This window comes from Ranitomeya variabilis, chromosome 8 (genome assembly GCF_051348905.1).
Source record: "Ranitomeya variabilis isolate aRanVar5 chromosome 8, aRanVar5.hap1, whole genome shotgun sequence".
Classification (NCBI taxonomy): domain Eukaryota; kingdom Metazoa; phylum Chordata; class Amphibia; order Anura; family Dendrobatidae; genus Ranitomeya; species Ranitomeya variabilis.
The window spans coordinates 140,634,664-140,661,612 of record NC_135239.1 but is presented as its reverse complement, the minus strand read 5'-3'; the positions used below and the strand labels follow the sequence as shown (position 1 = coordinate 140,661,612).

General features: G+C 41.4%; 1 protein-coding gene across 5 annotated transcripts in view; it reads left to right on the top strand.

The window, feature by feature from the left end:
- The window catches only part of PICK1 (protein interacting with PRKCA 1), a 205,500-nt gene extending 178,551 nt beyond the window's left edge, over positions 1–26,949 (top strand). For all 5 annotated transcript variants that reach the window (XM_077277900.1, XM_077277902.1, XM_077277901.1 and 2 more), the window contains exons 9-13: positions 2,039–2,172; positions 13,996–14,088; positions 20,118–20,168; positions 23,217–23,361; positions 25,853–26,949. In XM_077277900.1, coding sequence (XP_077134015.1) covers positions 2,039–2,172; positions 13,996–14,088; positions 20,118–20,168; positions 23,217–23,361; positions 25,853–26,076 — 647 coding nt within the window. In that variant the 3' untranslated portion in view covers positions 26,077–26,949. The remainder of the gene's footprint in view (positions 1–2,038; positions 2,173–13,995; positions 14,089–20,117; positions 20,169–23,216; positions 23,362–25,852) is intronic.

Sequence of the window (26,949 nt, the reverse complement as noted above, 5' to 3'; positions counted from 1 at the left end):
TTCCGCAGTATGTGCACAACAAGTCTGCGGCTCCCATAGACTTTGTCATGTCGGACACTGTTCAGACCAGGTCGTCTGACAGACAGCGGTAATTCCGCGTTTGACCACTGTTTGCTCATTGGCGTTGGCTAGTTTTCGTCTGGCTGCTCCGGGGTTAATTTATCTGATCCTCGGATTGGAAGCTGGGCCATGCCCATTTCCTTTAAATGGTTCTCCTGATCTTTGGGCGTCGCCGATTATAGCTTCTGTCTTATCCGTAGTTATCTCGGTCCGGAGTGGAGAGCTGGTTGTTGGAGAATCGTTGCTGGTGGTGTATTTTCCTTTGTCTTATTTACTCCTTCCTATATTTGTATTTATTTTGCCCTGCACTTTTATAGTGTATTCCTGATTGACTGCGGCGTGGTGTATATTTTCCTTTATCCTTGTTTGTTATAACTGTGGGTATTGGTCTATTGCATTCACTGGGTGGTGGGCGGTGGTGTTCAGTCTAGGGCTGAATCAGGAGTCAGGGAGAGGGAGGAGGCCTGGACATGCACACCTTCAGTGTAAACTTCAGGTAGAGGGTCAGACAGGGTTTCCCTAGTCTGAGGGAAATTGCAGGGGCCCGGGTTATTAGCTCTCGCCCTCCTTGTCTCCCCGTGACAGACTTACATTGGTTGTGCACTACACTGCGGATTTGTTGCAATTCCGTGCGGCAAAAAAACGCTGCGGATCTGAAATCAAATCCGCAACGTGTGCAGACAGCCTTAGCATTTAGTGAACCTAGCAAAAAAGCCAAGCAAAAAACAAGTGTGGGATTGCACTTTTTTGCAATTTCATCGCACTTTGAATTTTTTTCACATTTTCTGTTACACATGGTAAAAGCAATGATGTCGTTCAAAAGTAGAACTTGTCCCGCAAAAGACAAGCCCTCACATGGCCATATTGACAGAAAATTATGGCTCTGGAAAGGAGAGGAGCGATAAACGAAAACTAAAAAAGCTCCAGGGGTGAAGTGGTTTAGAAACATGGATATGGACATATCTATGGAAATAGATAGATACATACATACAGAGATATATCTATCTATCTATCTATCTATCTATCTATCTATCTATCTATCTATCTATCTATCTATCCATCCATCTATCTGTGTGTAATGGAGTGTAGGTTGGACAAATGTAAAAGAGGAGGTTGGACAGAAATGACATCACAAATCTTTTTGAAGATAGAGGAGGGAGGGGTTGGGGTGTGTTTTGGAGTGGGTGTGGTAGGTTCCGGCTTAGAGGCCAGGGCAATGCATCATGGAACTTGTAGTATTAGAGCACAATAAGTCAGGAGAAAGGAAGTTGTCGATTAACCCCATGAGAGCTGGATCCAGCACTGAAGATGTGCTGCTACAGCATGATAAAAGGTAATATTGCTAAAATAAACACAGTAGATGTTTTCAGTGGCACATAATAGCAATATTTATGAAAAAAAAAAAGTTATTGTAGTGGACAACTTCTTTAATATAATATAAGTTAGGCCTCATTCTGACAAATGTTATTTTTGTCATACATGAAAAGCACCGATCTGATGAAGCACAGTGATGGAAATCGGACAGAGTTTTGTCAGTGTATCGGTTCTTACCATCAATGTTTAAAAAAAACAAACTAATAAAAACTGATGGAGGTTTCAACTGAGTTTTCACAGACCCATAGACTTACCCAAGTTTAATCCGTGTCTTAGATAAAAAAAACGATATGTCTATTTTTTTTGCGAACACTCAGACATGTGAGCAGTCTATAACGTTATGGCACTATAACGAGCACTGACTCAGATAGAACAAGTATGTGCAAAACCTGACATTGGAAGGAGCTCTTGTACTGAACCCCATCCCGTAAGATGACCTATCTTGTCCTCCTGTATCAGAACATGATGTTGGCAGATCACTCTGCTTGTTCAGTGTGACCGGTTTCCCATAAAGGAAATAGAAGTTGTTTTTTTTTTCTCATCTTTGCATTTTCTCAAAAAAAAATAATTATGTTCTACTTACGGTAAATTTTAATTTTCCCAGCATTTGGAGATGTGTTTTCAGTGATTGGTGTCCGAGAGCCACAGCCTGCAGCCAGTGAAGCCTTTGTAAAATTTGCAGATGCTCATCGAAACATTGAAAAATTTGGGATTGGTCTTTTAAAAACAATTAAACCAGTAAGTAATCTTATTTAGAGTACATAGTTTCATGCTGAATCCTGTGTCCCCGAGGCAGATCTGTAAAGTCGTTGTGTATATAGACACTGAATCAGCGTATGTCCAGGACTGTTTGTCTTGTACTATGAGATGCACATTTTATGAAGATTTCATTCTATAGTCTTGAGGCAACTTTCTTATGAACAAGGAGATGACACAGTGCAGCAGTGCAGAGTAAGAATGCTTTAAAAAATGGAAATGTTAATTCTTCATTGGATTAGTTAACAAAATGTAAAGTGAGTGATCAAAAGAGAAATGTAAATCAAATCAATGTTTGGTGTGACCATCAATTCGTCTAAGTACACAGTTTTTGAAGGAACGCAACATGGAAGTTGTCCCAAACATATTGGAGAACTCTGATTGTATTACATGATCAATATGTATCTGCCTGAATTTCTCAGCATTGAGGACAACAAGAAAAGGCAATGTTGAGAACACAGTGGTCGACCACAAAAACCTATTGCAGCACATGAAAGACCCATCTTACTTTGAAATCAGAAGATGTCCAGCAGTGCCATCATAAACTTGATAGCAACCTATGGGACCAAGCTACACCCATCTACTGTTCAGAGAAGCTTGGCCAGAATTGTTCCTCATGAAATAACTGAGGCCAAAAACTATATCTTCTGCATGTAAACAAGACCAAGTGACTCAACTATACAGGAAAACATAGGAACTTGGGTGCAGAAAATTGCAGTATGTGCTCTGGACTGAGGAGTCAAAATGTGTAATATTTGGCTGTAACAAAAGGCAGTTTGTTCGCTAAAGGGCTGGAGAGCGGGGCAATGAGTATCAACAGACAGCCGAGAAGAATTGTGGAGGTTCCTTGAAAGTTTGGGGCTACATTTCAGCAAATGGAGTTAGGGATTTGGGCAGGGTTAAAGGAGTTTTCCCACAAACATGTCCCCCATGCTGTCCTGCCTGTATACTCTTTTGCATCCTTCCCTGCCCAGGAGCTGTGGTATGATGAGCCCATGCCCCTGTATGGTCAGACACAGCCATTACACAGTACACAGCAGGGGAACATTTATAAGATTATCTCAGCACAGGGACGTTTTTTTAAACATCTAATTGTGCAATGTATTATTTCAAGATCTAGTGATTAAAATGTACTGTGTTCATGGGACAACCCCTTCACCACTGAGCCTATTTTCACTTTCCTGACCAGGCCGCGTTTTAAAATTCTGACAAGTGTCACATTGATGTAACAACTCTGAAACGCTACAACGTATCCCTGTGATTCTGAGATTGCTATTTCGCAACTTCATATTAGTGGTAAATTTAGGCAGATATGTTTGCGTTTATTGTGAAAATATTGTAGTTTTGGCAAAAATTTCACAATTTTCAAACATTTATTTTTCATGCCCTTAAACCAGATATTTATTAACTATTTTGTGTGATATAACTAACATTTCCCACATGTCTGCTTTTCATCAGCATCAATTTTTAAACATAATATTTTTTGTTAGGAAGTTAGAAGGGTTAAAAATTAATCAGCAATTTCTCAGTCTTCCACCAAAAGTTACAAAACCAATTTTGAACCACATCATGTTTGAGGGGCCTATATGACAAAAAATACCCCAAAGTGACACCATTTTAAAAATTATACCCCTCAAAGTGCTCAAAACCACATTCAAGGAGTTTATTAACCCTTCAGGTTCTTCACAGGAATTGAAGCAATGTAGAAGGAAAAAATGCAAATTTTACTATTTAGCCCCAAATTTTGCATTTTCACAAGGGTGTCGAGAAAATTTTTTTTGCAATTTCTACTGAGTACACCAATAACCCATATGTCATGGAAAACTACTGTTTAACCCCTTAATCCCATATGACGTACTATCCCGCCGAGGTCACCTGGGACTTAATTCCCAGGGACGGGATAGTATATCATAGGCGAATGGCCGCGCTCACGGGGGCAGCGCGGACGATTGCCGCCGGGTGTCAGGTGATTATTACAGCTGACATCTGGCACATTAATCCCCGGAACACTGCGATCTAACATGATCGCAGCATTTCGGCGGCATAGGGAATCATCACGCAGGGAGGGGGCTCCCTGCATTCTTCCCTAAGACCCTCGGAACAACACGATGTGATCGCGTTGTTCCGAGCGTCTACTCCCCGCAGGCCCCGGATCCAAAATGGCCGCGGGGCTCCTTCCGGGTCCTGTAGGAAGGTGGCTTGCAAGCACCTGCTGAGGGCAGGTGCCGGAAAGCCTACTGCACTGCCTGTCAGATCGCTGATCTGACACAGTGCTTTGCAAAGTGTCAGATCGGAGATCTGACACTATAGCATGATGATCCACCCTGGGACAAAGTAAAAAAGTAAAAAAAAAATATTCACATGTGTAAAAAAAATTTAAAAAAATAATTCCTAAATATAGAAAAAAAATATTGTTCCAATAAATACATTTCTTTATCTAAATAAAAAAAACAATAAAAGTACACATATTTAGTATTGCTGCGTCTGTAACGACCCGACCTATAAAACTGTCCCACTAGTTAACCCCTTCAGTGAACACCGTAAAAAAAAAAACGAGGGAAAAAAAAAAGCTTTATTATCATACCACTGAACAAAATGTGGACTAACACGCGATCAGAAAGACGGATATAAATACACATGGTACCGCTGAAAACGTCATCTTGTCCTGCAAAAAACGAGCCGCCATACAGCATCATCAGCGAAAAAATTAAAAAGTTATAGTCCTCACAATAAAGCGATGCAAAAATAATTATTTTTTATATAAAATAGTTTTTATCGTTTAAAAGCGCCAAAACATAAAAAAAGATATAAATGAGGTATCGCTGTAATCGTACTAACCCAAAGAATAAAACTGCTTTATCAATTTTACCAAACGCGGAACGGTATAAATGCCCCCCTCCTAAAAAAAAAAAGAGAAATTCATGAACTGCTGTTTGGTCATCCTGCCTCACAAAAAGCGCAATAAAAAGCAATCAAAAAATTTTATGTGCCTGAAAATGGTACTAATACAAACATCAACTCTTCCCGCGAAAAACAAGACCTCACATGACTCTGTGGACCAAAATATGGAAAAGTTATAGCTCTCAAAATGTGGAGATGCAAAAGCTATTTTTTGCAATTAAAAGCGTCTTTTAGTGTGACAGCTGCCAATCATAAAAATCCGCTAAAAACCTTTCTATAAATAGTAAATCAAACCCCTGTTCATCACCCCCTTACTTAGGTAAAAATAATAAAATTTAAAAAATGTATTTATTTCCATTTTCCCATTAGGGTTGGGGTTGGGGCTAAAGTTAGGGTTAGGGCTACAGTTAGGGTTGGGGCTAAAGTTAGGCTTAGGGCTAAAGTTAGGATTAGGGTTGGGGCTAAAGTTAGGGTTAGTGCTACAGTTAGGGTTGGGGCTAGGGATAGGGTTGGGGCTAAAGTTAGGGTTGGGGCTAAAATTAGGGTTAGGGTTTGGATTATATTTACTGTTGGGATTAGGGTTAGGTGTGTGTCAGGGTTAGGGGTATGTTTAGGGTTATGGTTGGGATTAGGGTTAGTGGTGTGTTGGGGTTAGGGGCGTGGTTGGGATTAGGGTTAGGGTTGTGGTTAGGGTTATGGTTAGGGTTGGGATTAGGGTTAGGGGTGTGTTCGGGTTAGGGTTGCAGTTAGAATTGAGGGGATTCCACTGTTTAGGCACATTAGGGGCTCTCCGAACGCGACATGGCGTCCGATCTCAATTCCAGCCAATTCTGCGTTGAAAAAGTAAAACAGTGCTCCTCCCCTTCCGAGCTCTCTGGTGCGCCCAACCAGGGGTTTACCCCAACATATAGGGTATCATCGTACTCAGGACAAATTGGACAACAACTTTTGTGGTCCAATTTCTCTTGGTACCCTTGGGAAAATATAAAATTGGGGGCTAAAAAATCATTTTTGTGGGGAAAAAATGATTTTTTTATTTTCATGTCTCTGCGTTATAAACTGTAGTGAAACACTTGGGGGTTCAAAGTTCTCACAAAACATCTAGATAAGTTCCTTGGGGGGTCTAGTTTCCAATATGGGGTCATTTGTGGGGGGTTTCTACTGTTTAGGTACATTAGGGGCTCTGCAAATGCAACGTGATGCCTGCAGACCAATCCATCTAAGTCTGCACTAAAAATGGCGCTCCTTCCCTTCCAAGCTCTGCCGTGAGCCCAAACGGTGGTTCTCCCCCACATATGGGGTATCTCTGTACTCAGGACAAATTGAACAATACCTTTTGGGGTCCAATTTCTCCTTATACCCTTGGGAAAATACAAAACTGGGGGCTAAAAAATTATTTTTGTGGAAAAAAAAAAGAATTTTTATTTTCACGGCTCTGCGTTATAAACTGTAGTGAAACACTTGTGGGTTCAAAGTTCTCACAACACATCTAGATAAGTTCCTTATGGGGTCTTCTTTCCAAAATGGTGTCACTTGTGGGGTATTTCAATGTTTAGGCACATCAGGGGCTCTCCAAACGCGAAATGGCATCCTATCTCAATTCCAGTCAATTTTGCATTGAAAAGTCAAACGGCGCTCCTTCCCTTCCGAGCTCTGCCATGCGCCCAAACAGTGGTTTACCCCCACATATAGGGTATCAGCGTACTCAGGACAAATTGCTCAACAACTTTTGGGGTCCAACTTCTCCTGTTACCCTTAATAAAATAAGACTAATTGTATCAGAAGTACATTTTTTGTGAAAAAGTTAAATGTTCATTTTTATTTTTTTTTTTTTTAAACATTACAAAAATTCCTGTGAAACACCTGAAGGGTTAATAAACTTCTTGAATGTGGTTTTGAGCACCTTGAGGGGTGCAGTTTTTAGAATGGTGTCACACTTGTGATGTAGTCCCTAAAAAAAAAATGGTGTTGTAAAAATGAGAAATTGCTAGTCAACTTTTAACCCTTATTAACTCCCTAACAAAAAAAAATATTGGTTCCAAAATTGTGCTGATGTAAAGTAGACATGTGGGAAATGTTACTTATTAAGTATTTTGTGTGACATCTCTGTGATGTAAGGGCATAAAAATTCAAAGTTGGAAAATTGCGAAAGTTTCGCCAAATTTCCATTTTTTTCACAAATAAATGCAGGTAATATCAAAGAAATTTTACCACTATCATGAAGTACAATATGTCACGAGAAAACAATGTCAAAATCATCAGGATCCGTTGAAGCGTTCCAGAGTTGTAACCTCATAAAGGGACAGTGGTGAGAATTGTAAAAATTGGCCCGGTCATTAACGTGCAGACCACCTTTGGGGGTTAAGCATACGACAAAGCTCGGAGGAGAAGTAGTGCCACTTTACTTTTGGAATGCAAAATTGGCTTGAGTAGACAGCGAATGCCATGTTGGATTTGCAGAGCCCCTGATGTGCCTAAAAAGTGGAAACCCCCCACAAGTGACCCAATTTTCGAAACTATACCCTGGGTTTATCTACAGGTGAGGTGAGCACCTTGAACCCACAGGTGCTGCATAGAATTTTATAGCGTTGAGCCGTTAAATGAGAAAATACATTTTTCCCGCAAAAACCTTGGTTTTACCCTCATTTCTTTTATTTTCACAAGGGTAACAGGAGAAAATGGACCATACAATTTGTTTTTCAACTTCTCCTGAGTACAGGGATACCCCATAGTTAGTGTAAAACTATTGTTTGCGCGCACGGCATGTCTTGGAAGGGAAGGAGCGCCACCTCAATTCTGGAGCTCAATTATGGCTTAAATACATTGAGGATGCCATGTTACATTTGAAGAGGCCCTGACATGCCAAAATAGCAGAAACCCCTAAGTGACCCCATTTTGCAAACATGTGAGCATTTATAAGACCATTTGAAGAATTGTATAACATTAGGCTGCATAAGTGGCAAGTTACCATTTTTTTCCACTAAAATGTTGCTTTCGCCCCAAGTTTTTAATTATCAAAATAGATAATAGGAGAAAATGAACAACACGATTTGTTGCTTAATTTCTCCTGAGTACGCGAATATCTTACATGTGAGGCACAGTGCGAATCTCAGAAGGGAAGACGTGCCATATTGGAGTTCAGATATTTTCCGAGAACATTATTGAGGGTGCCATGTCACATTGGCAGAGCCCCTGAGGTTCCACAACGGCAGAACCGCCCCATAAGTGACCTCATTTTGCAAACTACACCCCCAATTTAATTTATCTAAGGGTGCAGTGATCATATTGACACCACCTGTGCCTCACAGAATGTTATACCATTGAGTGGTGAAGAAAGAATAATTACATTTTTACCACTAAAATGTTTTAGCCCCAAGTTTTTAATTTTTATTGGGGCTATTAGGGAAAAATGAACCTCACAATTTGTTGTGCAATGTCTCCTGAGTGCGCCAATACCCAACATGTAATTGGGAAACCCTTTTCAGGCACAGCGGAAAGTTCAGACGGGAAGGAGCCCCATATTATACTGCAGATTTTGTTGTTATGGTTTTGGGGTTGCCATGACCCACTAGGAATGCCCCTGGAGTGCCAGAACAGCAGAAACATCCATAATTGAGCCCATTTTACGTATTACATCTCTCAATGAATTCATCTAGGGGTGCAGTGATCATATTGACACCACGGATGGGTCAAAGAAATTATACCATTGGGCAGTGAAGACAAAATAATTATTTTTACCACCAAAATTTTGTTTTATCCCCAGATTTTACATTTTTACACTGGGAAATGGCTATAAAGGGCACCAAAATGTGTCACACAATTTCTGCTGACCTTGGCAATAACCCATATGTGTCTGTACAGTACTGCTTAGCCACACGGCGAGACTTGGGAGGGACGGAACGCTATTAGACTCTTGGAGAACAAATTATCATACAATAGTTTGCAGACCCCATATACAGAGACCCTATGTGCCAGAAGAACAGAATCCCCTCTCAAGTGACCCCATTATGGAAATTTCCCCCCTCTAGGAATTTATCTACAGTTGTAGTGCTGATTTTTTACTCCATGGGTGTTTTCCAGAAACAAGCCGTAGTGGATTTCTTTTGGTGTGCGAGCAGCCATAGCATTTTTCCAGTGCCTTTGTACTAGTAGTAACGTGGAAGCCTCTATATTTCCATTGGCAGATGACTGACCTGAGTGGGGACTTGCTTTTTTGTGGATTGAGTTGAGCTTTTATTGGGAACATTTTGTATTACATTTATCCTGCGCTCATTGCTGAGCACTTACTTTGTGGTTTCCATCTAAATCTCCGAATTATGTGATTCAAATGGAACCCTCGACATTCACTATGAGGCAGCAGCGTTACTCTGTACTTTATCTGGCTTTCTGTTCAGCGTTGTCCTTTTCAGAAGTTCACAAAACTGTGGCTGACTGTGCTTCTATGCACACCTAAAAAGACAGACACTGCCAGATCACAGGTCAAACGGTGTACACAGTAACTCTAACTGCCTCATTATAGGGAATCTTCCACCCGGGGTTCCGTCTTAATCATGTATTTCAGAGATTTACATGGAATCCCTGGTGTAAGCGCTCATTGTAGAGTTCAGGATAAATGTGAGCCAAGCCTAACTGCGATGTTTGTGAGGCAGAGTGAAGAATTGGTTTTATTTTTCTTTAACCCTGTTTCTCGTGCGTTGTAAGTGATTGGATTACTTTATTTTTCTGGTCGGTGCCATTATAGCTCTACGAAATTTGTATAGTTTTTTATGTTTGGCTGCTGTTACTCAGTAAAAGACTTTTTTTTCAAAATAAAGTGTTAGCTTCCCCATTTTATGAGAGCTACATTTTCTATATTTAGGCCCACAGTCATGTGAGGGCTTGTTTTTTGTGGGACGATTTGACGTTTTTATTGGTACCATTTTCGGGCACATGACATTTTTTGATCGTTTTCTATTTCAATTTTTAGGAGGACGAATGAACAAAAACCAGCAACTCAGGAATTTTTTTTGTTTTTCACGCTGTTCACCATATGGTAAAAGTGATAAGACAGCTTTATTCTTCGGGTCAGTACAACTATTTTTTTATGCTTTGCTAGTTTTACACAATAAAAACAATTTTATAGAAAAAGGATTGTTTTTGCGCCACTACATTTTCAGAGCTGTAACTTTTTTTTATTTCTCCACTGACGGAGGTGTGTAGTGGCTTGTCATTTGTGGGACATAACATTTTCAGCTATACTATTTTCTGTTTACATTTGACTTTTTGATCGTGATTTATTCCACTTTTTTTGGGGGGGGAGGGGGGGCGATATGATGAAAAAGCAGGGTTTTTTGCCACTTTTTTTTTTTTTACTGAGTTCATTGAAAGGCTTAAATAGTTTGACAGTTTTATAGGTCGGTTTGTTCCAGATGTGGCGATGCCAAATATGTGTTTTTCTTTCTTTCTTTTTTTTTACATAAACATACCTATTTATTGGTTTAAGATTGTTTCACTTTGTTTATTTTATGAGGTTTTTTTTTTTTTTTTACATTTGTACTTTGCTTTTTCTGTCCAATAACCCTAAACGTCTCTTTGACACTTTCCGGTCCCTACTCAACCCAAGAGAGCAGGCCCCAACCACAGATCTCCACGCTGACGATCTGGCCAATTACTTCAAAGAAAAAATTGACCACATTCGACAGGAAATCATTTCCCAATCTCTTCATACCAAGCACTGTCCTCCCTCCCCCACTGCATCTAGTTCACTCTCTGACTTTGAACCAGTTACAGAAGAAGAAGTAAGCAGGCTCCTTGCATCTTCTCGCCCGACCACTTGCACCAGCGACCCCATTCCGTCGCATCTCCTCCAGTCCCTTTCCCCGGCTGTCACCTCTCACCTAACAAAAATATTCAACCTTTCCCTCACTTCCGGTATTTTTCCCTCCTCATTTAAGCATGCCATCATACATCCACTACTTAAAAAGCCCTCCCTCGATCAAAATTGTGCCGCTAATTATAGACCTGTCTCTAATCTTCCCTTCATCTCTAAACTCCTGGAACGCCTGGTCCACTCCCGTCTTACCCGCTATCTCTCAGATAATTCTCTTCTCGACCCTCTTCAATCTGGTTTCCGCTCTTTACACTCTACTGAAACTGCCCTCACTAAAGTCTCTAATGACCTACTAACAGCTAAATCTAATGGTCACTATTCCATGCTAATTCTCTTGGATCTCTCCGCAGCATTCGACACTGTGGATCATCAACTCCTCCTCACTATGCTCCGCTCCATCGGCCTCAAGGACACCGTTCTCTCTTGGTTCTCCTCCTATCTCTCTGGCCGATCCTTCACTGTTTGTTTTGCTGGTTCCTCCTCCTCTCACCTTCCCCTTACTGTTGGGGTTCCTCAAGGATCAGTCCTAGGCCCCCTCCTCTTCTCTTTGTATACTGCCCCTATTGGACAAACAATCAGTAGATTTGGTTTCCAGTACCATCTCTATGCTGACGACACCCAATTATATACCTCTTCTCCTGTTATCACGCCGACCTTTTTAGAAAACACCAGTGATTGTCTTACCGCTGTCTCTAACATCATGTCCTCCCTCTATCTGAAACTGAACCTGTCAAAAACTGAACTCCTCGTGTTCTCTCCCTCTACAAACCTACCTTTGCCCGACATTGCCATCTCTGTGTGCGGTTCCACCATTACTCCAAAGCAACATGCCCGCTGCCTTGGAGTCATCCTTGATTCCGAGCTTTCATTCACCCCCCACATCCGATCACTGGCTCGCTCTTCTTATCTGCATCTCAAAAACATTTCCAGAATTCGCCCTTTTCTTACTTTCGACTCTGCAAAAACTCTTACTGTCTCACTTATTCATTCTCGTCTGGACTATTGTAACTCTCTACTAATTGGCCTACCTTTTACCAGACTCTCCCCGCTCCAATCTGTCCTGAATGCTGCTGCCAGGATCATATTCCTCGCCAACCGTTACACCGATGCCTCTACCTTGTGCCAGTCATTACACTGGCTACCCATCCAATCCAGAATCCAGTACAAAACTACTACCCTCATCCACAAAGCACTCCATGGCTCAGCACCACCCTACATCTCCTCTCTGGTCTCAGTCTACCAACCTACCCGTGCCCTCCGCTCTGCTAATGACCTCAGGTTAGCATCCTCAATAATCAGAACCTCCCACTCCCGTCTCCAAGACTTTACACGTGCGGCGCCGATTCTTTGGAATGCACTACCTAGGTTAATACAATTAATCCCCAATCCCCACAGTTTTAAGCGTGCACTAAAAACTCATTTGTTCAGATTGGCCTACCGCCTCAACGCATTAACCTAATTATCCCTGTGTGGCCTATTAATAAAAAACAACAACATAATTACGTTCCTCCATCATGTTCTCATACACTTTATGCAGTTAATAGCCTCTGTGTCTGTACTGTTACATACTTAGGCAGTTAACTGGTTCATGCAGCTTTACATGAACACCCGAGCCTTACACTATGGCTGGTCCAAATAACTAAAGCAATTGTTACCATCCACCTCTTGTGTCTCCCCTTTTCCTCATAGATTGTAAGCTTGCGAGCAGCAGGGCCCTCATTCCTCCTGGTATCTGTTTTGAACTGTGATTTCTGTTATGCTGTAATGTCTGTTGTCTGTATAAGTCCCCTCTATAAGTTGTAAAGCGCTGCGGAATATGTTGGCGCTATATAAATAAAATTATTATTATTATTATTATTATTATTTTTCTTTAACTTTGATCCTCTATGGGATTTTAACACTTCATACTCTGATCGCTGGTATAATGCATTGCAATTCACCATACCGGTCAGTGCTGCACTCACCGAAGCTTCTTAGACCATGGCATGGTCTAACGGTTGCCATAGCTGGCTGTCCCGGAGGTTGTCATGGCAATGATCGGGACTTTGCAATGATGTCACGGGGCGCCCATGTAAAGGGAGAGGGTCCCTGCCATCTAGATGCTGCTACCGCTATTTATCTTGGCATTTTGGGGGTTAAACGGCCCGGGGCGGTGCTGGCACAACTTCTTGCAGTGCAACCGAGTCTCGGCTATAATTTAAGCAGGGTTCTCTGCGTCGATCGTATGGGCATCACTCCTGTGCCCACAAGATTGCCACTATGTAAATTTACGTCATTTTGTGGGAACCTACGGAGCCCTGATATCAACATCTTCAAGTTTTTCTGGGATTACATGAACAGACAGGCGGATTTGCACAAACCTACATCGACAGAAGATCTGTGATTAATTCTCCTAGATGTTTGGAACAACCTCCTTCTGAGTTCCTTCAAAAATTGTGTGCGAGTGCCTAGACCTAGCTGTTTTGAAGACTGATTTTATCCGGAAGTATGTATAATGATACATCACCGTCACTCCTGGCACAGAAATCAGAGAATCCTCACACAAAAAGTGACTGCAGACTTATCATTTTACACCAGACAACCCCTTTAAGGAGCAGTTGAAATTTCGTCTTACAAACACCAAAGTATTGCTACCAGCATTTTTCTCTATGAGGACGTTTCTCTACTATAGTTACATGATTTTCTAAGACAGCCTGAACTATTTCAGTTGTTTAGTCAGATAAGGGTCCATTTCAATTTTAATGATATGCAATCAACGAAAATCTATAAAGGATCCAAATATTCCCAGTTTGTCCTTAGGATAAGCTTCCAGTATCAGTGGAGGTCTGACTCCGTCAATCGGCTGTTCGTGAACGTCTTTTTTATGTTGCCTTATTTTACCTGCATTACCTATACTTGTAGCATCTCTACTGAGTTCTTCATATGCCACCAAGATTGTGATCCCAGGAAACCGCTTTCATTTCCCAATATTTTGGGGGCATTTAATGTTAATAGAAAAAATAATTGTGTAACTGATATATACTATTTTTCAACAGATGCTGAATGATTTAAATACATACCTCAATAAAGCCATTCCTGACACAAAATTAACTATCAAAAAATATCTTGATGTTAAGTTTGAATATTTGGTAAGTAGACCATTGCTTTCAATTCTCTTGGTTATCTGGTTTAAGAAAAAAAGGAAAGTCTTTCACACTGCTTCTGGTGCAGAAAATGTAAGTAGTTCTTTGTTTGATGGCTTGTAACTATCCATCATCTTGATTACATTCCAGAGGTGTTCAATGGGGTTCAGTCCTGGAGATTGGCCTGCCCATGACAGGGTTTTGATGTGGTGGTCTCTTAATTTTTGCCAGAGCTGTATATCAGCATTATTATTAAGTAAAGGGTTGATCTCTTTCAGCTTCAAAGTTGATTACTCCATTCATTCATTTGTGGGAGCATAAGATTTAAGAAAATGGCTCTAATTACTCACCCATAATATGCCCGATGCGTTTCTACCTTACACAAGGCTCATGGCCACATATTCAAGTATCGGCAGGATCGGAAAAATCTCAGAGAGATACTCTGTCTGCCAGCACGCTTTTTCAAGTGTGTATGCGCAAGTCATAACTTCCGGGCTGTGGACACAGTCGAGTCACACTGTGTCATATCCTGCGCCTTGCACTCAGACCACGCAGAACACCACTTCCGGTTTGTGGTACGTAAATCTGGAATGCAGGTTGAGTTGTACTGTGGTATGTTAGATTCTTTAGTTATAATTTAGGACAACTAGGTTCTTAGATTCATGGGTATCGATATTGTACACAAACCTTTTAGGTGAGGAGACTGGGATCAGTCCATTCTTCAACGAGAAACACAATGGATCTACCTCCTAAAAACTGAGTCCCTGAAGTTTTAATGAGCAACTGATTTTTACAAACTTTATTTGAATAGGGCATAATAGGGTCTACTAGTGAGGGACAGTCATCGACACGTGAGGGTGTCACTGGCGTAGGCTTCTAGGCTGCCAACCTCCGCTTGAACAGCAGAGTCAGTACATCAGTATTTAATAGGGCCTTTTTTCACCCACTAGACACTTTTTCACCATTCCATGAACTTTATGATTCATGACTTAGTCTCTCTCCTATACCTCCATGTCCTTGACTGCCGAGCCCCTGGATTGCCCCGATCTCCTCATTTGTTATCCTTACCTCCTCCTTCCTCCTTGCGGTCTATATAATTTTGTTTGACTAGGCTTCTGTACCCGTGATGTATTGTGGCCTGTCCTGTTGTCCATGATTTCACTGCCAAAACCTGATCCATACCCCTTGAATGGGCATTTATTTTTTGCACTTCTGTTTACATTTTTGGATGCTCTTAGGTGGTTAATACATCCAAATTATTTACCTATACTAAAGACGTTCTAGTATTCTGTATAACCAAAATATATTATTTAGAATTATTGTTGACCCAAATACATAGAAAAAGACATGTTATAGTGGAGACCAACAGGAAAATAATTAAATATAGAATACAAATTTTATTGAAGTAAACCGAGCAAGCTTTTAAACATTAAAAACAATTAAAAAGCAGAAAATGCCCACAATGACCAAGGAGAAAGCCAACCCCACAGACAATAATGACTTTTTGGCACCTGATAGGGAAAAAACTCCAAAAACAATTAATCAAACAACAATTTTTGACAAGATATACAGAGTTTTTATATATATGAGGGAGTCACATCAATAGGTTATATAAGATTATGGTCAAATGCCATATTGCTCTAAAGACCCAAGAAAATAACTTTCAAAATATACAAAAGAATGTTATGTCACCAAGCTATATGTGGATAATAGAGAGCATTTGTTACCAATGATAGCGCAGTCCCTGCAAGAACCTGAAGACAAAGGGGGGGGTCCATCAACCCACACAAAAAAAATATAAGGGAAAGGTAACAGGGACACACCATATAAGGATAAGAAGACAATATAGTCCTATCCACGTTAAATCACTTCTTTCCTAACAGGCTATGCAATGCCTAATAACAAGTCATAATAGACAGCGGTGAGGATCAAAGTTTTCCACAGCAAAGGCGTTATACTTATTTAGTGCAGTCAGGTGAGGAAGTCCATATATGCAGCAGAGGTCTCTCCAGTCCGTAAACCCATCAGTCAAGACGCCATAAGTCCGTGTGGGTTGATGGACCCCCCCCTTTGTCTTCAGGTTCTTGCAGGGACTGCGCTATCATTGGTAACAAATGCTCTCTATTATCCACATATAGCTTGGTGACATAACATTCTTTTGTATATTTTGAAAGTTATTTTCTTGGGTCTTTAGAACAATATGGCATTTGACTATAATCTCATATAACCTATTGATGTGACTCCCTCATATATATAAAAAAAACTCTGTATATCTTGTCAAAAATTGTTGTTTGATTACGGTAATTGTTTTTGGAATATTTTCCCTATAAGGTGCCAAAAAGTCATTATTGTCCGTGGGGTTAGCTTTCTCCTTGGTCATTGTGGGCATTTTCTGCTTTTTAATTGTTTTTAATGTTTAAGCTTGCTCGGTTTACTTCAATAAAATTTGTATTCTATATTTAATTATTTTCCTGCTGATCTCCACTATAACATGTCTTTTTCTATGTATTTGGGTTTGTGGTTTTTCATGTTTTGGTAGATCCAGGATCTAATTTTATGGATATATTTATGGTGGTGCCCTCTATCTTGTGATAGTATGTTAGAATTATTGTTGGTTACTTCTAATTTGCAACTTTTTTTTATCATTTAATCTGTGATCAAAGGAAATGGTGCTATGGTTGGTTATGTTTCCAGACTGATGAATCCCTCTTCAACCTAATGGTTTCAAACATATGGCCTACTTTAGTTGACCCTCCCTTGCTTGCATGGCTTGGGCCCCCAACGGACACCATGATGGATCTCGCTATCAAGTCACAGATTTCCATGAGGATCTGCTTCATTTTTGCCATAGACTGCTCTTGATAGAAGATAAAACAAAAGTCACATAGGCAGTTTTTATAGTACTAAGGCCGAGAGAGAGAAAATCCCTCACTCCCTATGAAAAGTTCACTAATACAAGTAAAATATTTAGAATTGAGAGTCCTCAGTGGTTGATACCTTTTAATGGCTAACTGAAAAGATGGTAACAAATTGCAAGCTTTCGAGACTACATACATCTCTTCATCAGGCAAAGACTAAAACAAATTCTGAAGAATCACATATTTATGCACAACATAGCATAGATTAAAAAAAAAAAAAGAAGAGGGGAAAAAAACCATGGATAAGCCAGGTGACATGAAGCAGAATTACCATGGGTGATAAACAGTTACGTCCATAAATATTGGGCCAATTCTTAGATAAGGATTGTTTTATTGTCCTGTGATTAGGGTCTGGTTCTGTTGTGATGACCCCACATGGTCTGATGGGCAAGTTCCTTAGTTGTAGTTAGTTGATGTAAAAAGACATAAATCCGTGTGACACATTCATTCCTGCAGTTAGAGTGTCAAAGGTCGTCATCAGTTTATATTCCCAGACTCTCCTGTCTTTCTGCGATTTGAAGTTACCCTTTAACACAAGTAATTTCATGTCCATAATGTTATGATTTGGGAGACAGAAATGTATTGCCACAGGTATATCCATTTCTTTTTCTCTTATTGTGTGGCGATGAGAGTTCATTCTTGTTCTAAGCTTTTGCCCTGTCTCCCCCACATACAGACCCCCAGTTGGACATTTAGTACAAATAATTAGGTACACCACATTAGAAGTGACGCAGCTGAATGTACCTGGTATCTTGTAGTCCTGATGTGAATTGGGGATCTTTATCTTGTCCGTGGTCATTATAAATGGACAGATTTTACATTTTTTCTGGTTGCAAGGAAAGGTACCTGCAGCTGTTGGAGAGGACAGGGAGCTTCTGACAATGATGCTTCTTAGATTTGGGGGCTGCCTAAAACACAGTAGTGGGGGGTCTGGAAAAATTGCTTGTAATCTGGCATCTTTTTGCAGTAAAGGTTGTAATTTCCGTGCAGCTCCCCTTAGCACCTCTAGATTTGGATTGTAGGTGACTACTGGAGGCACCCGGTTATTTTCTTCTTTAGTTTTGTAATGTAGCAGGTGATTCCTTGATATTCTGGTGGCTCTTGTGATCTGATTTTCAATTGTTCTTGGATGGTAGCCCTGATTCAGAAAGGTCTTTCTGATGTGATCAAGGTGTTCATCCCTATCCATTGGGTTGGAACATATACGATTGTATCTGATGGCTTGGCTGTAGACAATGGAGTTTTTTATGTGTTTTGGATGGAAACTGTCCCATTTAAGGTATGTTGGACGGTCGATTGGCTTCTGGTACAGGGATGTCTCTATTTTATTGTTCTGCAGCTTAATGATGGTGTCCAGAAAGTTAATTTCAGTACAGGAGTAGTTGAGTGTCAAGTTGATGGTGGGATGAAATTGATTAAACTGTTCATGGAACGTCTTTAGCTGTGGCTCAGACTCCGTCACCTAATACAAGTAGTGATTAGATGGAATACTCCCCTTTTTGAGAAAGCAGTAACACAAAACGCACGTCAAAGTGGCCAGCAGGGGGACATCACCATCATCTATGATGGGAAAGCTGGGCTAATCATTTGACTATGTGACTGGTGATGTATGCATATATATTCTCTTTTGATTGGACACCAGTCTCTTTTTTACTTTCATGCACCATTTTTATTTCACTGCATGTATTTTCTGATATATGATCCCATTAACCCTTGGTAACTCAGATGTCCACCTTCTCTCGGCTGTTCCGGCATGTCTCCTAAACTTTTTTCCTCTTTGTGTCATAACTTATGATAACTTGCTCTTGATAGAAGGTGAGGAAGAAATGAAAGTGCGAGAACAAAAATTGGCAGAACTGGTTTGTTGTGGATTAAATTTGGCAACTCAGATAATATATTACGACTATGAACATACTGATCAACGATCACGTTATTAAACTGCGTTGAATCAAAAAGTGTTTTTAGTTTGTTTTTGTTTTTTTTGTTTTTTAAAGTTACAACTTTATTAGCATATATACCAACAAAACAATACATAACAATTAAAATAGTGCCTCTAAACCGGTAAAAAAGCTGTAATAATAGGTAAGCGTGAAAACTACATAAATCCAGGGGAAAATTTCAATTGTAACAGTTTCCAAGTAACATTACGATTATATAAATTTAGGGCATAAGAAAATATCCCAGATGAAAAACAATAATGTGTCACAGGACAAATAGCATGCTGAGAAAACACCTCAAGGCATATAGGTGCCTACATGTATACAAGCGCCCCCCAATATCCTGAGGCAAGTTGCCCTAGTGTTAATATTTATTGTATTAACAATTGAAAATTATGATATAGAAATTATTAAAGTGCTAGTGCCTATAAATAATACATAGGGCATGAAAATAGCAGCAAAACCTTAATCTTAGCGATCCTATGAGCCTGTCACAAAAGGGAAAAACACTCACTGATTGTTGAGGCTCAATACATTGCCCTTATAATAATTATGAATCAAGCATGGGTCAGCATCAAAATATGCAGATTTAATAGCTGAAATGCATCAACCAATTTAAGAACCCATATAGAATAAGTGTTGACCGCAACTAACACCAGACCAAATCAATATAACACGATGAATCACGCTAAAGTGGCAGCGTGTTGTAGCAGTACTAGTAACACAATAAGTCGCGCTGAAATGACAGCGTTGCTGACAACAGTGGTAGCATAATGAGTAGCGCTATAACAACCATATTGCTAACAGTGCTAATTACACATCATACAAAGGACTAAGCTACGGAAACCAATAAATACATATACCTGGATGAATGGTGTTCATCGTATGTGGCCGAGTGGCACGCTACACCTAGACCAAACCCCGACGCGCGTTTCGCGACAGCTTCCTCCTGGGGGCGTTTCAATTGTTAATACAATAAATATTAACACTAGGGCAACTTGCCTCAGGATATTGGGGAAATGGGGCTGGGTTATATGTTTATATAATATATTACGACTGTAGTAAGCTACACAGTGTAAACATTTATTTTGTGGGTTTGTATAAAATAATTGCTGGATTGTTTGCTACTAAATTTGTCATAGATTTTGCTTATGGTAATTCCCCATTCAATATTTTCCAGTCATACTGTCTGAAAGTGAAGGAAATGGATGATGAAGAGTACAGCAGCATAGTAAGTATGATGAATAGCATTGGGCAGTAAAATTTGTATTATTTAATGGTTATAGGATACTGTTTATAGGGAACCTGTTATCTCCAAAAATACTGTGTGCCTACACATACAGTGGTAGTCTGAAGGTAAATGGCATTTACGTCCCATATAGTCGGTTCACTGGAGCAGGGGCTACAGGTGAAATGAAATTATTCTGAAAGCCTCTTGCTTTCCAGCATGGGGGCAGTGCAGGTAGCTGATAAACTCACGGCTCCCTACTAAGTGAGAGCTGTAGTCGCTCCCCTCCATATAGTTTACAGCCGGGCCAGACATGTCCCTTTGCGTCCCTCGCAGGCTCTTCCCAGTGCTACTGTGACAGCCTCATAGGAATGCAGAAAATCAAGAAAGAGCGCAAACTTATGGTGATAATGTATGTGAAAGGCAGAAATAAAGAGTGAGATGCAAACTCAACTTGAAAGGTTGTGCGGTGGGCACAACGGCAATAAGATGGGGTGGGATAGTGATGCAGCCTCAATCCTGGGTCTTCTGTTGATTATGACAAAAATTACCAGAGATAGAGAAATTAGGTAAAGTAAGTAAGGATTTTATTGGAAAGTCCCAAACAACTAAGGGTACCGTCTCACAGTGGCACTTTGGTCGCTACGACGGCACGATCCGTGACGTTCCAGCGATATATATACGATCTCGCTGTGTCTGACACGCTACTGCGATCAGGGACCCCGCTGAGAATCGTACGTCGTAGCAGATCGTTTGAAACTTTCTTTCGTTACTGGATCTCCTGCTGTCATCGCTGGATCGGCGTGTGTGATGCTGATTCAGCGATGTGTTCTCTTGTAACCAGGGTAAACATCGGGTTACTAAGCGCAGGGCCGCGCTTAGTAACCCGATGTTTACCCTGGTTACCATTGTAAATGTAAAAAAAAACTCCATACTCACATTCGGGTGTCTGTCACGTCCCCCGCCGTCTGCTTCCCGCACTGACTGTGAGCGCCGGCCGTAAAGTAAAAGCAGAGCACAGCGGTGACGTCACCGCTGTGCTGTTCTTTACGGCCGGCACTGACACAGTCAGTGCGGGAAGCCGCCGGCGGGGGACGTGACAGACATCAGAAGGTGAGTATGTAGTGTTTTTTTTTTTTTTTTACATTTACAATGGTAACCAGGGTAAACATCGGGTTACTAAGCGCGGCCCTGCGCTTAGTAACCCGATGTTTACCCTGGTTACCCGGGGACTACGGTATCGTTGGTCGCTGGAGAGCTGTCTGTGTGACAGCTCTCCAGCAACCACACAACGACTTACCAACGATCACGGCCAGGTCGTATCGCTGGTCGTGATCGTTGGTAAATCGTTTAGTGTAACGGTACCCTAAGTGTTCCAGGATACAAAGACCCATTTTTCAAGTCCCAGAGATAGATGGTAACCAAACAATGGCCAGTTAAACAGTGCCTGAAAGGGCGCAAAAAGTGTTGCTATTGTGAGAGGACATCACACTGCAAGCACACATGCAGTAGCATCTAATCACATCGATCACCCACAGTTCACATGCGCCTGTGGTTCTTATAGCGATAGGACACCTTCCACATGACAGGAGTGGCGGCATCCAAAGACAAGTGGGCATCTGAGAGATGCACTTAGCAGTCGTGAGGGGGTGTCTGTACAGCTAAAGGGCGTGCTGGACATCATAGAGAATATTACTATGCCAGCATGGAAATAGACCAGCGCCAGTAATGACAGAAACAGGAAGCTGGTAGGAGAATAAAAATAGCAGTCGTTATAGTACACTAATGAAGACAAACTGCATACACAAGGTAGCGCTATGGTGAGAGGACGTCCATCAGCAAGCACACTAGCAATGGGGTCCAATCACAGCAAGCACCCACAGTCCATTGTACCTTTCCTTCCCCTATCAGTGACCCTTCAATTTCACTCACACACCACTCCAACCCACTAGATCTATCCACCGAACCCCAACCGACCTTCCTTCTACTTCTACCTGGCACCATGACCCCCTCCACAGCCACTGATACACTTGGGCACAGCCTCGAAACTACCACATCACACAGTATTTTTGGCCACTGAACCAAGAGTTAAAAAAAGAAAAAATACAGAAAGGGGGTGCATCTCCAGAAAAACTAAGCCTGTTCCACTCGTTGATCACCCTCACTGTCAAAAAGTTTCTTCTAATATCTAATCTGTGTCTTCACCCTTTCAGTTTCATTCCATTGCTTCTCGTGTTTCCATGTGCAAATGAGAATAAGGATGATCCCTCTACACTGTGACAGCCCTTCAGATTATTATAGACCGCTATTAAGTCTCCTCTTATCCTTTTTGTTTGCAAGCTGAACATTCCCAGATCCTTTAACCATTTCTCGTAGGACATACTTTGCAGTCCACTCACCATCTTGGTAGCTCTTCTATGAACTTGCTCCAGTTTGTTGATGTCTTTTTTAAAATGTGGTTCCCAGAACTGGACACAGAATTCCAGGTGAGGCCTGACCAAGGAGGAGTAGAGGGGGATAATTACTTCATTTGAGCTAGACTCTATGCTTCTCTTAATACACCGTAGAATCATTTTTGCCTTTTTGCTGCTGTATCACCCTGTTGATTCATGTGCAGTATCTGATCTGTTAGTATACCCAAGTCTTTTTCTCACGTGCTGTTGCTTAGTTCTATTCCTCCCATTCTGTAGATGTAATTTTTGTTTTTCTTGCCCATATGCAGAATTTTGCATTTCTCCCTGTTAAATACAATTTTATTAGCCCACTGCCCATTATTCCACCTTATCTAGATCCTTCTGAATCCTATGTCTGTCTTCTCTAGTGTTAGCCATCCCTCCTAGCTTTGCATCTCTGCAAATGTGATTAGTTTACCTTCAGTTCCCTTATCTAGATCAGTTATAAAATTGTTGAAAAACACTAGGGCCAGGACAAGACTCATCCTGGCAGGTTCCATTTAAACATAGGGTATAAAATAGGAAACGGAGAACATTTTTCTGAATCAAATCTAATACTGTATGTTTTTAGCTTAAAAAAGTTTTTTTTTTTCTCTAGGCACTAGGAGAACCTTTGTATCGTGTTGGCACAGGAAATTATGAATATCGCTTAATATTGAGATGTCGACAAGAAGCACGTGCACGGTTTGCTAAAATGCGAAAAGATGTCTTGGAAAAGATTGAACTTCTGGATCAGAAACATGGTGAGACTAATGAGTAAACCTTCTCATGTAAATGGTTATCGAGGTTCCAATTAGAGTTGAGCAAAAATGTTCAGAATCGGTCTCCGAATCTGAATTTGACATATTCATGCCATGCTGGTATCCGAACATATTCAGTAATTTCTACTTCCTTTGACTTCAATGAGTTTGGCTGTGTTCGGCGAATATTGCAAAAACAATATTTACCACCGATTGTAATCGGAACCGAATTTTGAAAAATTTATTCGACTCTAGTTCCCATACTGACAAAGTGCTGCGATGACAATGGCTGTGAAAGCAGCATTATATTGAAGGCTGATATCAAATGGAAATTCCGATACTGGTCCATGCAGGTGTCTTACATTTAGTGACAAAAAGGGGTAGGAGGGCTTCGGGAAATACTATTCTGCATGACTAGGTAGAGTTTTGTTCTTGATGGCTCGCTCACACGACTGTAGATTCTCTCATCCGAAATCAGGTCGATTATGGTAATGACACTCTGATCATGTGATCTGATTCTCTCAGATGATCGGAGAATATGGACAAAAAATGTGTGCATATTCTCCATTCTGTGAGTCCACAGATAGCGGGCTAAACTCAGATGTAATCCGTGTGCAGTCTGATGTTTTCCAAGCAGTCATAGACTTGAATGGGTGAGTGGCTTTCAAATTCAAGTTGAAATCTCAGCATGCTGCAATTTTTTCACTGACAGATTAACATTGGTCTGAATGCTATCCGATGGAAAACCACGCTGGTCACTATCTTGTAGTAATGTGCCCGATGCTGGTCCCTATCTTGTAGTAATGTGCCCGACGCTGGTCCCTATCTTGTAGTAATGCCCCAGGCTGGTCCCCATCTTGTAGATATGGCCCCATCCTGGTCCCATTCTTGTCGTTATGTCCTCCATCCATGTCCCCATATTGCATGTGCCTCATCCAGGTTCCCCCATAAATTGCAGACATGTGCCCCATCCAGGTTCCCCCATATATTGCAGACATGTACCCCATCCAGGTTCCCCCATATATTGCAGACACAAGTGCCCCATCCAGGCCCCCCCCATATATTGCAGCAGGTCCCCCATCCAGGTCCCCCCCCATATATTAGACATGTCCCCCATCCAGGTCCCCCCATATATTGCAGACAGTTCCCTCATCCAGGTCCCCCCCCCATATATTGCAGACAGGTCCCCCATCCAGGTCCCCCCCATATATTGCAGACAGGTCCCCCATCCAGGTCCCCCCATATATTGCAGAAATGTCCCCCATCCAGGTCCCCCCCATATATTAGACATGTCCCCCACCCAGGTCCCCCCATATATTAGACATGTCCCCCATCCAGGTCCCCCCATATATTAGACATGTCCCCCATCCAGGTCCCCCCATATATTGCAGACATGTCCCCCATCCAGGTCTCGCCATATATTAGACATGTCCCCCATCCAGGTCCCCCCATATATTAGACATGTCCCCCATCCAGGTCCCCCCATATATTAGACATGTCCCCCATCCAGGTCCCCCCATATATTAGACATATCCCCCATCCAGGTCCCCCACATATATTGCAGACATGTCCCCCATCCAGGTCCCCCCATATATTGCAGACATGTCCCCCATCCAGGTCCCCCCCATTTTCACATAGACCTAACAGAGAAGAAAAAAAAATATTCTTCTCACCTGTCCTCCGTTCCCTCGGCGTCCTTTCTGCTCCTGTGGCCCGCAGGCACATCGACCCCTTGATGATCGCAGCCTGGTCCAAGAGCTGCCGACATCAGCGCTGTAGTGTAGTGTATTGCCGCGCAGAGACCGGCTCTCTGCACAGCAATACTAATGTCAGCCGCGGCCTATCAGAGGCCAGCAGCTGACATCTGCATCCCGGCGCAGCAGCGTATGACGTCACTGCCATTCGCAGATGTCAGCTGCTGGCCTCTGATAGGCCGCGGCTGACATTAGTATTGCTGTGCAGAGAGCCGGTCTCTGCGCGGCCATACACTGCAATACAGCGTGGATGCTGGTGGCTGCTGGAGCGAGCGCAATCGTTACGGGGTCTATGTGCTGGCGGGCCGCATGAATCAGCCGGAGGGGCCCCGTGTTTGATACCCCTGGTATAAAGGCTCATGTATAGGGCCATATGATGAGCTGCATATTTCGGGCCAAGGTGCAGATCCTATCTTGTCAATTTTTCACTAAATATACAGTGTGTGTTTTGTGCCCTTGGGGGTGTTATCTATACAAATTGGTGCAATAGAAAAGTGAAGTCATTGACCAGATGCCTTTATGTATTGTATGTTCTGTACTGTACTATATTTCTCTGCCGTATCTGTGCATCAGGAATCATGGTATGTGTTTAAAGGGGCCCACAAAAACCTGGCGCCGGCCCTGCTTGCAGCCATAATATAATGTGTATAGAGCTTTTTAGTGTAGCTGTTTATTCTTATTTAGAAAGCCTCTGGGGGTGTAATCTTGGGTCTTTGACTAATTCTGCCTTTCCTCCTCAGTTCAAGACATAGTGTTCCAGCTTCAGCGTTTTGTTTCGGCCATGTCTAAATATGATGACCAGTGCTATGAGGTTCTGAAGGAGGCAGATATTTTCCCAATTGAAGTGGACCTGGCCCATACTACTCTTGCTTATGGCCAGAATGATTTATTTACAGATGAAGAGGAAGACTTGGAGAAAAGGAAAGAAGAGGAGAAAGGAGAAAAACTGATAGATGATGCATAGCATATGAAAAGAAGATTGTCTTGTTTAATGCTTTTTGTGTGTTTAAAAATAGTTGTTCTATGTTCATTTTTTCTTTTTTAACCTAAGGTTAAGTTACAGATACATTTTTCACAATATGTGGGAGAAGTAGCAAAACTAGTATATGGGAAAAGTAGAGGTGTTGTCGAAGGCAAGAAAATATATGTAGCTAATTTTTCAAGGACTCTATAGAACATAAAAGCTGCAGCCTGGCTGTTGATATGAATTCTTCCTCTGCAATTTACTAGTTTTGATTAATCACCCAATAAAAATATTTTCTGGTTGTAAATTGTTGAAGGGAATCTGTCAGCAGGATTTTACATCCCAAACTATTTATATGTGTAGCTCTTTCAAAGACAAGTCCAGCAATACCTTTACATGTCTGGTCTGTCCTGCCATTACAGAAAACTCGGTGTTTGAATTGATATGCAAATGTCTATGGTAGAGCTGAAACGTCTGCAACTTCAGCTCGTTTCTCCATCCAGCGCCTCCTCCTCTTGAATGACAGCTTCTTTGCCTGAAGTCACAGAGCAGGCAGTCGAGGAGGAGGAGGAGGAGGAGGAGGAGGTGGCCCTGGAATGGGGAATAGTGCTGCTGTTAGGCTTCAGCTCTACCATATCCATTTGCATTTCAATTCAAACGCTGATGTCTCAGTAATGGAGTAACAGACCGGCCATGTAAAGGTAATGCTGGGTTTGTCTTTAAAAGAGCTACATGCGCATATGACTTTTTGAGGGTGTGAAATTCTGACAGGTTCCCTTTAAAGCTGTATAATTAGGCTGTTATAAGTGACAAAAGTTGTATTTTATGAAACTGCATGATTATATATTCTCTGTAAATAAACCTCAAACACAT